General features: G+C 41.0%; 1 protein-coding gene across 1 annotated transcript in view; it reads left to right on the top strand.

Annotated features, from left to right (window-relative positions):
• Positions 1–14,079, top strand: part of LOC106869704 (uncharacterized) — a 163,965-nt gene that overhangs the window by 77,606 nt on the left and 72,280 nt on the right. Inside the window, exons 9-13 of the mRNA XM_089357990.1 lie at positions 4,143–4,257; positions 5,994–6,146; positions 7,193–7,261; positions 7,940–8,080; positions 10,148–10,259. Of these exons, the coding sequence (XP_089214116.1) occupies positions 4,143–4,257; positions 5,994–6,146; positions 7,193–7,261; positions 7,940–8,080; positions 10,148–10,259 (590 nt within the window). The remainder of the gene's footprint in view (positions 1–4,142; positions 4,258–5,993; positions 6,147–7,192; positions 7,262–7,939; positions 8,081–10,147; positions 10,260–14,079) is intronic.

The following is a 14,079-nucleotide window of genomic DNA, read 5'->3' as shown; positions in this document are numbered from 1 at the left end:
AAAGTAAAACATAATTTAAGATGTATGCATGTAGGTGCAAGTATGGCTGTGTGGTTAAGAAGGTTGCTTCCCAGCTGTAATTGTTTCAGGTTCAGTTCCACTACATGACACCTTGAGCAATGTCTTCTACTATAACCCTAGGCTGATCAAAGTCTTGTATGTGGATTTGGTAGACAGAAACTGAAAGATGCCCATTGTGTGTGTGTGTGTGTGTATACACACACACACACACACACACACACACACACACACACACACACACACACACACACACACACACACACACACACACACACACACAATAAGTATTTATCCAACTCATTCTAGCACAGAAAATCTCAAGTACAACAAGGAAACAGATGTACATACACATATATACATCTGCAGATGTATATATAAACGTACTTTGAAATACACACATAAATTTAGAAGCATGCTAATTATTAACATAATGTTTGTTTTGGTTTAAATTTTGTGTGTGTGTAATATATTTGTGCTTATATACACACTTACTAGCATGTTTACACTAACATACATTACTGCTATATATCATACTTCATACATATGCATGTGTATATATATATATATACACACGTGCAAACATGCATCTATGTACACAAATATCAATCTACTATTTCTGGCAGGGTCATAAGTGTAGACTCCCCAGGCACCTCCTCCATAAGGTCTAATCAGAAATGGCTGTCATGACCATTCTGGTTGAATTCCCAAATGTGACCAACTGAGACTATGGGACATTGTCCAACCACCTCATTCTCGGTCTACTCCCTGGTTCCCTGCCAGTTGGCTTGGATCAAAGAATTTGTCTTGCGGTTCTTTCTTGCTATATTCTGACCAAGTAGAAACTCGGCCTGAGAAGAGACTCCTTGTTCTCTGAGCCATACATGTCAAGTAATGTTGCTTCGGAGATCTTTTGGAGGAACCCCATTTCAGCCACTTGTATCGGCAGTCATACACTTTCGGCCATTATCCAATATTCGTGGCCATAGGTGAGGATAGGTATGGAAACCAAATTGAAATTTGGCACTTTTATTTCTTTGTTTTTACCACTTTCATCTCTTCAGAGGATCAAATATGTATTTGTCACATACACACACACACATCTGCACACCCACTTATACACAATACACACCTATCTAGGTACATGTTTATGTACATATTTACATGAGTATACATACAAAGACAGTGTAGGAGAGAGAATAGTGATGTTGTAGGAGAGAAATGTGTTCGCATGGATGATGGTACGCTTGCATTAAATGAGGATGCAAAGAAAGAGGTCTGGAGATGCCACTACGATAGATTGCTTAATAAAGAGAATGAATGGGAGAAAGAGAGCCTGCCTTATGTCGACCCAATAGAGGGACCAGCTATCCGAGTTGATAGTACCAGGGTAGATAAAGCAATTAAGAGTATGAAGACCGGGAAAGCCCCCGGCCCATCAGGAATCACTGCAGAGATGCTCAAAATATCTGGCAGTGTTGGCTATAGCCTAGTCACCCGTATTACGAACCAGGTGATACACGAAGGAGTCATACCCTATGACTGGTGTAGCAGCATCATAGTCAACTGCTACAAAGGTAAAGGGGACGCTTTAGATACAAATAATTACAGAGGCATCAAGCTGTTAGATCAGGTTATGAAAGTTACAGAGAGGGTCATAGCCCAACTAATTAGGGAGCGAATCAATTTAGATGAGATGCAGTTTGGGTTCGTGCCAGGTAAAAGCACTACTGATGCCTTATTTCTAGTGAGACAGTTGCAAGAGAAATACCTAGCCAAGGATAAACCTCTGTACCTGGCTTTCGTTGACATGGAGAAAGCCTTTGACAGGGTCCCCCGATCCCTTATCTGGTGGTCAATGAGGAAACTTGGGATAGAAGAATGGCTAGTGAGAGCTGTGCGAGCCATGTACAGAGATGCGGCCAGTAAGGTGAGGGTTGGAAATGAGTACAGCAATGAATTCCGGGTAGAGGTAGGGGTCCACCAAGGTTCCGTCCTCAGCCCCCTATTATTTACCATAGTCCTCCAGGCAATCACAGAGGAGTTCAAGACAGGTTGCCCCTGGGAGCTCCTCTATGCTGATGACCTTGCCCTAATTGCGGAGTCACTATCAGAACTAGAGGAGAAGTTTCAGGTGTGGAAGCAAGGTCTAGAATTGAAGGGCCTTAGAGTCAACCTAGCTAAAACCAAAATCCTAATAAGTAGGAAGGTAGATAAAACACAAACCCCTTCAGGTAGATGGCCCTGCTCAGTATGTAGAAAAGGAGTAGGTAGTAACTCTATAAGATGTACCCGGTGCAAGCTATGGACACATAAGAGGTGCAGCAACATCAAAGGCAGGTTAACTAGCAAGTTAGTTTTTGTTTGTGGCAGATGTTCAGGTGCAATAAAGACTGCAAACAAACAGGAAACAACTTCTATCTCATTCCAGGGTGAAAAACTAGAGGTAGTCGATAGCTTCCGCTATCTGGGCGACCAAGTTAGTAGTGGGGGTGGGTGCGCTGAAAGTGTAGCTGCTAGAATAAGAATAGCCTGGGCAAAGTTTAGAGAGCTCTTACCCCTGCTGGCGACAAAGGGACTCTCACTCAGAGTAAAAGGCAGACTGTATGACGCATGCGTACGAACAACCATGCTACATGGCAGTGAAACATGGGCTGTAACTGCTGAGGACATACGTAAGCTCGCAAGGAATGAAGCCAGTATGCTCCGTTGGATGTGTAATGTCAATGTGAATACCCGTCAGAGTGTAAGTATCTTGAGAGAAAAGCTGAACATTAGAAGCATCAGTTGTGGCGTGCAAGAGAGACGATTGCGCTGGTATGGACATGTGGTGAGAATGGAGGAGGATAGCTGCGTGAAAAAGTGCCACACCCTAACAGTTGAGGGAACCCGTGGAAGAGGTAGGCCCAGGAAGACCTGGGCTGAGGTGGTGAGGCAAGACCTTCGTACATTGGGCCTCACCGAGGCGATGACTACGGACCGAGACCTTTGGAAATGGGCTGTGCGTGAGAAGACCCGGCAAGCCAAGTAAGATCGTTGCCAGTGCCCCTGGACTGGTTCTTGTGCGGGTGGCACATGAGATGCACCATTTTGAGCGTGGCCGTTGCCAGTACCGCCTGACTGGCTCCTGTAGGATTTTCGAGCGAGATCGTTGCCAGTGCCCCTGGACTGGCTTGTGCGGGTGGCACATAAAAGACACCATTTCGAGCGTGGCCGTTTTCGTGCGGGTGACACGTAAAAGCACCCACTACACTCTCTGAGTGGTTGGCGTTAGGAAGGGCATCCAGCTGTAGAAACTCTGCCAAATCAGACTGGAGCCTGGTGTTGCCATCCGGTTTCACCAGTCCTCAGTCAAATCGTCCAACCCATGCTAGCATGGAAAGCGGACGTTAAACGATGATGATGATGATGATGATGATATCATTTATATACTAATTATGTGTTTAGATATATGGCTTAGTGGTTAGGGCATTAGGCTCACACTCTTGAAGTTGTGGGTTCAATTCCTGGACTGAGCAGTATGTTGAATCCTTAAACAAGGTACTTGATTTCACATTGCTCTAGTCTATTCATCTAAGAAGAGGAACTGCCAAGCGCTGGGGCCATGATCTCTCCTTCCAGCTGTCGTATCCTCCACGTTTCAGTAGGTCAAGGATGAGAAAGTTGAGGTGTCTCTGTCAGCTCAAGAGTACATAAGCACCTAAAAACCATTACTGAAAGCATGATACAGGTTACTAGATCATCGCTTGTGGGTGACAGTTTTTCCAGCATGCAGGTTGTCATGGGGATGATGTTGAAATGTTTACACTACATACTATCCTTCCAAATCCTGCTATGATTCCCATGGAAATTTTTGGTTACCTTGGTGTAAAAGTCGACCTACTTTTTTTTGGCTGTAAACCTTGACCTGGAAAATACAATTTGTATGCCAGAAAATATGGCATATAATATATATTAAGTGTATTAGAATATGCATGCATTATAGATGTACACACACACACACGCACAAATACACACACTCATACACACGTGTAACTACACACAGACAGACAAGAGCAAGAGGTGGCAGCAGGTGACATTTGAATGTAATTTGAGCCTATATTTTCTGCTTTCTATTTATACAGGTTGCGAGATAGATGCGTGTGATAAATACGGTAACACTCCACTGCACATTGCTGCACGATATGGTCATGAGCTGATGATTAATACATTACTGGAAAATGGAGCTAATTCTTACATGTAAGTAATACATATACTAATTTATATAATATAACGGGCACACATGCACATGTGTGTGTGTGTGTGTGTGTGTGTGTGTGTGTGTCTTTTTATTTGATTTAGTCATTAGGCTGCGGCCATGCTGGAGTACTGCCTTGAAGAATTTTAGTCAAATGAATCAATCCCAGTAGTCTTTCTTTCTTTCTTTTTTTTCCAAAAGCCTGGTCTCTCTTCCTGAACCATTAAGTTACAGGGACATAAACTTACCAACACTGGTTGTCATTCGGTGATTGGGAATAAATACAGATATAAAAATAGACACACACACATTCATGCATGCATACAAGTGTATACACACATATACACACATGCATACATATACATGAATACATATACATGCATACATATACACACATACATGCATACATATACACACACACATACATACACACACACATGCATGCATACATATACACACACATATGCATGCATACATATATGCAAACATGCATGCATACATATACACACACATGCATGCATACACACACACACATGCGTGCATGCACACACACATACATACATGCATACACATATACACACACACACACACACACACACACACACACACACACAGCGGGTTTCTTTCAGTTTCTATCTACTAAATCCACTTACAAGGCTTTGGACAGGCCAAGGCCATAGTAGAGCACACTTGCCCAAGATGGCATGCAGTGGGGCTGAATCCAGAGCCATGTCGTTGGGAATCAAACTTCATACAACACAGCCACATCTACACACACACACACACACACACATATATATATATACACACACATATGTATATTGTTTGCCTTTGGGTCAAGTTATGATAAAATCAATTTAACATTAAACTGAAAAAATTACTCAATACTTTTTGTAGATTATATTTTTATTAAACTTTTACAAGAAGTGGGTTGACAGTGAGTTCGAAGTTTCAGTTTCTCTTCTCTCTCTCTCTCTCTCTCTCTCTCTCTCTCTCTCTTTCTCTCTCTCTCTTTCTCTCTCTCTCTCTCTTCTCTCTCTCTCTCTCTTTCTCTCTCTCTCTCTCTTTCTCTCTCTCTCTCTCTCTCTCTCTCTCCAAGCATATATTTATTGAATGTCAAACCATCATCATTGTCATCATTCCCACAGCCTCCTTTGCATGGGAACATGGATTGGATGGAAATTTTTAAGGCCGTATTTTACAGCCAGATCCCCTTCTTGACAACAACCCTTGACACACTGGGATAGGGTAGCCCGTTTTAAAAAAACTGGGCTACACACGTCATCTATTACATTTACATACATATACACCACCACCGTCATTATCCTGGCTGCCATCATCATCATCATCATCATCATCATCATCACCATCACCATTTCTGTCCTCATCACCATGACTACCACCATCACCACCGCCATCATCATAACTATCACTATCACGAGCAACATCACTACTACTACCACCACCATCACTGCCACTACCACCACCTTCGTTGCTAATGCTACCATCAGGACCCCCATTGTTATCACGACCTTTATCCAATATCATTGCCATTAGGGAATCCTCGTTAATATCACTGCTAGTACTCCCACCACCCCCGCCATCACCACCACCACCAATCAACTGTTTATTCTAGCATCATTGACAATGATGATGATGATGATGATGATACTATTGTCTCTAACTTCATCTCTTCTCTCTCTCTTTCTTTTTCTTTCCATCGGTGACGTCCACTCAGGCCTGGCTGTAATGGTATGGTCCCTATACATGTAGCTGCCCTCAATGGTTATGTGGACTGTGTGAAGAAATTGTTTAATCACATGGCTGACTTCGATATCAATATGCCAGATGATTGCGGCCGGACTTGTCTACATGCTGCTGCTGTTAGCGGGTAAGTGACCAATGGTTAGTGGCTGGAGTGTTTGTGCCTGGTCAGTAAGTGACTGACGTAAGTATGTGTGGTTAGTGACCAAACTGGGGAGGTATGGGCATGGGCAGTGAGAGGGGGCATAGTGGCTGGGGGTGGTCAGCGAGTGGCCAAAGCTTTGGGGGTGGTCAATGAATGACCAAATCTGGGTGGAGGTGGGTATGTGTGGTCAGTGAGTGACCAAACTATTGGAGGGTGGGGATCAATGGTCAGTGGCTGGAGTGTTTGTGCCTGGTCAGTAAGTAACTGAAGTAGGTATGTGTGGTTAGTGACTACAGTGGATGGGTGTGGTTAGTGACCAAAGTGGGGGGTATGGGTGTGGCCAGTGAGAGGGGGCAAAGTGGGTAGGGGTGGTGGGGTCAGTGAGTGTCCAAAGCGTTGGGGGTGGTCAATGAATGACCAAATCTGGGTGGAGGTGGGCATGTGTGGTCAGTGAGTGACCAAAGTATGGGAGGGTGGGGATCAGTGACTGAAGTGGATGGTTATGGGTGTGGTGACTGAGTGACCAAAGTGGAGGGTATGGGCGTGATCAGTGAGGGAGAGCCAAAGTGAGTGGTGGGTGGAGGTGGTCAATGAGTGACCAAATCTGGGTGGGGGTGGGTATGTATGATCAGTGAGTGACCAAATTGGGGAGTATGTGTGTGGTCAGTGAGTGGCCAAAGTGGGTGTGGTCAAGAAGTGACCAGTGTGGGTGGATATGGATGTGGTCAACAAGTGACCAAGTGGGTGTAGGTGTGGTCAGGGAGTGACCAAAGTGAATGCATGTGAGTATGGGTGTGTGTGTGTGTGATTTTGACCACCAATATTTAATGGTCATTGGTTAAATTGTGACTCCCACTCTGATTCTATCATTGTTTCCCTCACCACCTCTTTGACTAAAACTACAATGGTATCTCTTCTACACAGCACCTAATTCCCTGCTCTTTCACCCTCACTTTCCCCACCCCCTCTACTATTCCACCCTCACCAAATCACTTACTCCCCGCCATATTGTTCTATTCTCCTTGCAGTAATGTTGACTGTGTTGAGTTGTTGCTGTCATACGGTGCCAATGAAATGACTTTGGACAATGAAGGCAGGTAAGAATGCACAAACAATCTCTCTCTCTCTCTCTCTCTCTCTCTCTCTCTCTTGTTGTACACTTATTCACATTGCATTTTGTGAACAATAACATCGTCCGACATGGGTTTCCACTGGAGAAGAGGTGTTAAAATATTTAACACTTTCGTACAGTGATATAAAAATCATGCAAATTCATGGTTGAATAGAATTAATTAATTTAAATTAAATTAATTATATATCAATGTACTCTTCAGTGCAAGAAGTATAAACAAAATTTTTACAAAGGACTTGAGAAAGGAAATAGCAGAATAAGATCTAGGAGATTTATATTTATCCTTATGAGAAAAAGAGATGCAAATCCAGTTAGGTATAAACTATAACTAAAGGCTGTAACGGTTATTTGAAAATATAAGTGAAAGAGGTTTTAGAGACGTTCCCTCCATTTTTAACAAAATTTTTGATCTTTATGGGATCTCTTTCCATAAATTCACAACACACTATATACAAGTATTATTTTCATATTCGCAAATTTACACCTGTAAACTACCAGCAAAATATGAAGAATCAATATTAGAAATCTTTTTTTTTTTTTTGGAAACTTCCAAATTAAAGGACAAATCTAATTCTACCTTTTTATGCATATATATTAACATGTATGTTGCTGTTTTATGTAATCGTTTGTTTTCTGTTGACAGGACGGCTCTCCATTATGCTGCAGCACATGTTCACCAACAGTGTGTGATGGCTCTTATTAATGCAGGCGTTGATATCAACCTCCAAGATAAGCAAGGTTGCACAGCCCTACATTTTGCTTCTGCTGCTGATGTTGATGCCAAGTACGTTTCCTTCACACTCTTTCTCTCTATATATATCTGTGTGTGTGTGTGTGCGCGCGTATATATGACGTTTTGATCCACTCCATATGACTTAGTTTCATGTGCGTGTAGGACATGTCCCTATCATCAGATGCTAGAAACAGTCTACTCTTAGCTTCCAATGATACGTCCCACACACCCATGGACATGTCCAACACACTCATGAAACTTTGTCATGTGGAGTTCAGTCAGACTGTTATTAAAATGTATGTAACTGTTACAATGTGTTGAGTGCTATTTTTCTTTCATTTGTTCACTCACTTATGCATGTATCTGTACACACACACACACACACACACACACACACAACACACACAGGGTGGGCCAAAATCACATGCCAAAGCATTCGACATTTTATTTATTATTATTCATTTTGTTCCACATGTACAAGTACATGCGTATTCCTCATTATCTTATTTATTTTAATCAATTTTAGAAAAATTGAAGCATGTCTTTGACAATTCTGTAGCATATTGAACTTATTTTGTGTGACATCTGGCCCACCCAACACACACACACACACACACACACACACACACACACATATGAGGTCTGATCAATAAGTATCTGGACTGTTACCATCGTAGCGAAGCTAAAGCACACAGAATGAAGCCACTCAGCAGAGATTGACCTTGAACTCTGCTGTTCACATGCCTTAAGTTTTAACATTCTAGCTCACTTCCGCTATTTACAGCAGTGTTTGAAAGGAAAGTGAAAAGCGTGTGATTGTCGCATTGACCATGAGAGAGAAAGTTGTCATGGCGATACCTGCTCAGAGGCCTATGCAAAGTTGCAGAAGGTGTATGGAGAGGAGAGTATGAGCGGCACACAAACATACGAGGGATTCAGACATTTCCAAGATGGCTGAAAAATGTTGATATTGACCCACAACCAGCAGAACTGAGAAAAACGTCACAGATGTGAGGAGAAATCGTTGAATCACCATCTGTGAGTTATCAGAGGATGTGCTGATTAGTTACATTATCACTGAAGATTTGGGTATGAGATGCATGTCTGCCAAATTTGTGCCAGAACTGCTTTCAGCTGACCAAAAAGACACTCAGGTTTCAGTTGCACAAGATCTCCTTGATTGTGTCAAGAACAATTGAAAACTTTTTGCAAACTTCGTGTACACCTCTGAGCAGGTATCGCCAAGCTTTTGGCAAAATTTGATGCAGATTCTCTGCTCAACTTTCTGTCATGGTCAATGTGACGATCACACACTACACATCTTCCTTCCAAGCACTGCTGTAAACAGCAGAAGTGAGCTAGAACGTTAAAACTTAATGCGCATGCACAGCAGAGTTGAGGGTCAATCTGTGCCAAGCGGCTTCACTCTGCGTGCTTTAGCTTCATTACTATGGCAACTGTCTGTATACTTATTGATCAGACCACACCGCCATGATAGATTGCTGACCACTACCCATATTTTTTTCTCTCCTTGTTTCTTTCTGTGTTCCTTTCTGTTGATGAGCGTAGGCTCGAAACGTTAAAGACTTTCTCTATTCCTGAGCATTATACTAATACATCCATTTGTTGTTTACACCACCTGTCTTTGTCTGTTCTTTCGTGAATTCTCCCTGCATATATATATATATAATTGCTCATAAAGACATAATAACCTTAAAAACGTGCAAACATATGTAAAATTACATACTTAAACATGCACATAAAATCATAAACACAAGACCATAGACACACAACTACATACACACATGACACATGTATGTGCAACTATATTAGACATACAGCCACATACATATTTAAGTATATATAATAATGTAAATGTTCTTAGACTTTGAGACAGAAATACAGCAACAAAACGCCTCTGATGGGATTTGAACATTGTGTCTATTGTTTTGGTAGCGACCATTTTTATTGGTTACACTGAAGAACATCTGCTATTCGTGTTAATGAACCCTTTCTGTTTTTCTGTTAGAAAACATCTGCTGTAATTTTGCATTGAAACTATTGGCAGTTGAATCTATTTGTAGCTAATCCATGATAATCTTTTAATCCTTCACACAGAGTTGTGGAACTACTATTGAAATATGAAGCCAAGCCTGGTCTACGGGACCGCAATGGTTACAACGCTGTACACTACGCGGCACTAAAGGGCCACAAACTTGCTCTGGAAATGGTAAGTAGGAACTACTGCTATACAAACTCTGCTCTAGCGCTAGACAATTTTTTACTTTTGACTCCCTCGTCCCCTTCCCCCCACTTTCTGTTGCTGTGTGCCAGAAGTTCAGCAGATCTGTTTTGGGAGAGTGGGTAAATGAAAATGTCACTGAAGCTCTCCTGCCCCTTTCTTGAAACTTCCCTTTTCATAAGGGCCTGTGTGTAGCTATGGTTTTGGTGGTATTAAGCACCCTTCCCTTCCTCCCTGAATAAGCTGACAGTCTGTCATAGGCACTTTGCCGAGATAACCTGGTTCTTATTCCTGAGAACTTGCTTCTGACTCGAGGCATGTAAAATTGAAGTGTCCTATTCCCCAAGACACAATGAAAGACCCTAAGATCTGTGGAAGCTGGAGAGAAGTGAGTCAAGTGCGATCTGATGGTTGTGTACTGTTGAGACAGAATGGTAATGGCTTGATATCAAGCTCATCACAAGATATATTGGGGATGCTGGTGAGAAATTAGTTGTGTGTGTGATCCGTTGAATGTGTAATGTTTATGTGTGAAAGTCAATGAAGGGCTGAGAGAGAAGGAGCAGCTGAACTGATATGGTTGAAGGATGGGAGAAAACCTGCTGTGGGGTGGTGACAGAGATGCCTGTGGCAGGGAAAAAGATTGATGCAAACAGAAGGAAATTGCTTGATTAGATCCAAAGAAATTGATCCTCATAGATAAACTGATAGAAAACTTAGGTAATTAACGATGTCATGCTATAAGATTAATTCTTCACCTACCATGAGAGTCACTGATGACTCCCCAAGCTATATCCTTTACATATCATAGGAGTCACTGGTGATGTTTTTTTTATGGAGCCCCACATTACTATAGTTTAAACTATTCAAATTTTAGGGAATGTACAGAACACGGATATCAGAAGGGTGTGAGTCGCTGTCATCTCCATCATTAGAACGCTGCTCTCTATAAAGTAGTTTTTGTGACAAAGAAACTCTTAAAGCTTATATAATATGATCTGTAGCAAAAAGTCATTAATAAATATCTTTTAAAACATCCGTAAATTGAAGTATAATGGACATTTTTAGCACTTTTTAGCATGTGAAATGCTGGTAATTGCTGCGGTACTGATTGAATACAATATTTGTTTTGTATCACAGGGATCACCAGTAATATCTGTGCTATAGATCAGGGGTTCTCACCTGGGGTCCATGTAAGATTTTGTTGTTAAAATTTGTAACTAATAAATTGGTTATACTTGTACAATACACAAAATATTTTAACAATTTTTGAATACAATTCCTAATAATATTTAATCATAAAAATACATTAGGATTTTTTAAACATTGAATGATTAGTATAAATAGGGATCGAAGGAGTCCATAAGAAAAACATGGTTGATAACCATTGCTGTAAATCGGTGTGGTAGTTTATATTGTGAACTAGAATATATATGTGATTCAAAAACACATATTACAAAATCAGATTGCTGGTCGAAAAGAAAATACAGCACAAAATGGGTTTGGTGGGTAGTGTTGAGGAGGTACTCCACAACCAGCAAGGATAATGATGATGATGGTAACTCATAATTAAGCTGGTAATTCTTCGGTATGTCAGGCCTACTATACCAACCAAAAAGTAGATGGCTAAGTGTACAGTTTGATATATTGCCAAAATATTTCCAAAGCAGGAAGGACGGGCAGAATGTAGCTTTTGATTATTTGGTTTCCTGCCTATTTGCTTGTTTGTTTGTCTATGTTCCTTCTCTTCAATATCGGGGTCAGATCAGATGGAGCTTTTTGGCAAAGCTTATCAAGGAGGAGGAGGAGGCTGTTTAACCAGCATCTGCCTCCCTCTCGGTGAAGGTGCGTAGCTTAGTGGTTAGAGTATTTGACTCACAATTGTAAGTTGGTGAGTTCAATTCCTGGCGGCACGTTGTGCTCCTTGAGCAAGACATTTTATTTCATGCTGTACCTGTAATTCAAAAGGGCCAGCCTCGTCATATTCCATGTCACACTGAATCTCCCTGAGAAGCATGTTAAGGATATGCATGTCTGTGGAATGCTCAGCCACTTGTACATTAATTTCACTATCAGGCTGTTCTGTTTTTTGGATCAATTGGAACTCTCGTCATAACCAACAGAATGCCAGAACCTCCCTCTCTGAACTAAAACTACCTACAACCACAGGTCAGCATGGGTGACCCTAGAAACAGCCACCAGGTTTTCTTGAAATCATTTGCATCCTACCACCTTTGAAAAAAAGGAAGGACACATTGAATAATGTAGTCCTAGATATATTGTGCCTGAGAAGCGACAAGATCATTACAAATCTGCTTAATCAAAATTGAAGTAACAATCAACAAGGAAGTCTTTATGGAATTAGTCAACCTGCTAAAAATAGATGTTAAATCTCCCTGTACTATCTTTAAAAAGAGATACATTGGAAAGTTTTAGATACACTGTTTCTAAATAAAAGATGGGATTGTCACATCTGGAATGCTTTTGAACATCATAAGCTTGTTTAGTGAGAGCAGACAACCGAGTAAACTTAGTAAATTGTGGGGACACATTACTAGGAAGTTTGTGTGGGATAAACCAGCAAAACTCAGGTGAAGCTATGCCCTGGGGTTTAACCAGAACATATATGTACACATTGAGGCCAAATGCATGTTTAGTAAATATACACAGGTAAATTTATTTACAATCACACACACACAGAAGTGGACAAAAGTAGGTATACAGTTGGTTAATATGAGTGGAATGTTCTTTTCATTTCTCTGTTTCCTTTTTAGGATATGAAAAGAACATTCCACTCATGTTAAGCAATTGTATGCCTGCCTCTGCCCACCCACCTCTATGTGTATGTGTGTATATATGCTGTGTATGCCATAAGGTCTTCAAAATCTAACGGAGGCCTCAAAAGGCATTTTAAGATCCACGAGAATCGGAACTTAACTGCAACTCTTGGTGATCCAAATCGGATATGCAATCTATGTGGGTGTCTTTTCGAAACATTGTCTGGTTTAAAAAGCCATATCAGATGCCATGATAGATCTAAGGTGTACGTACAGAAGGTGGTCAAACTCTGCATAAGGAGTAGACAGCCACCACATATATATATATATATATATATATATATATATATGAGTAGTGTAGTTTTCATGAAGCATTGTCTGATATATATATAAATGTTGTAGTTTTTTTTTTTTTTAACCAAGTCAATGCAAGTTAGGAAACTTAATAACACAGACCAATGGTTAATACTATCACCTGGTATTTCAATATGTAAGGCTTAAGACCCACTTCTTCCGGAAATTTACAGAGAAATGGTATTGATGTTGATTTCTCCTGCTATCAACATGTTTTCTCCATAAATTTCCAGAAGAAAGGCCCCACTCTGAAATATTGAAATCCCAGGTAATAGTATTAACCATTGATCTGTATTATTTTTTATAACTTGGATTGTTTTGGCTTTAAAAAAAATATTTAAAACATTAATCAAGGCAATGCCCAGCATGGCCACAATCTAATGAATGAAACTAATTAAAGATACACACAAACACACTCTGGCTGTGTGACTAAGAAATTTGCTTCCCAGCCATGTAGTCTTGGGTTCAATCCCATTGCGCAGCACCTTGGCAGGTGTCTTTTACTCTACTACAGCCTCAGACTGACCAAAGCCTTGTGGGGTGGATTTGGTAGATAGATTTGTGTGTTTGTGTGTGCCCTTCTTTTGACATCACATACTGGTTGTAGACAAGCGTCACCTTCATACAAGTAACGTTGTCCGTTTCCAGTCTTCTGTAAAAAAAACATGTCTGGCTGT

This window comes from Octopus bimaculoides, chromosome 9 (genome assembly GCF_046866305.1).
Source record: "Octopus bimaculoides isolate indiv1 chromosome 9, ASM4686630v1, whole genome shotgun sequence".
Lineage (NCBI taxonomy): Eukaryota > Metazoa > Mollusca > Cephalopoda > Octopoda > Octopodidae > Octopus > Octopus bimaculoides.
Note: the sequence above shows the minus strand (reverse complement) of the source record. Positions and strands in the feature narration are given on the sequence as shown.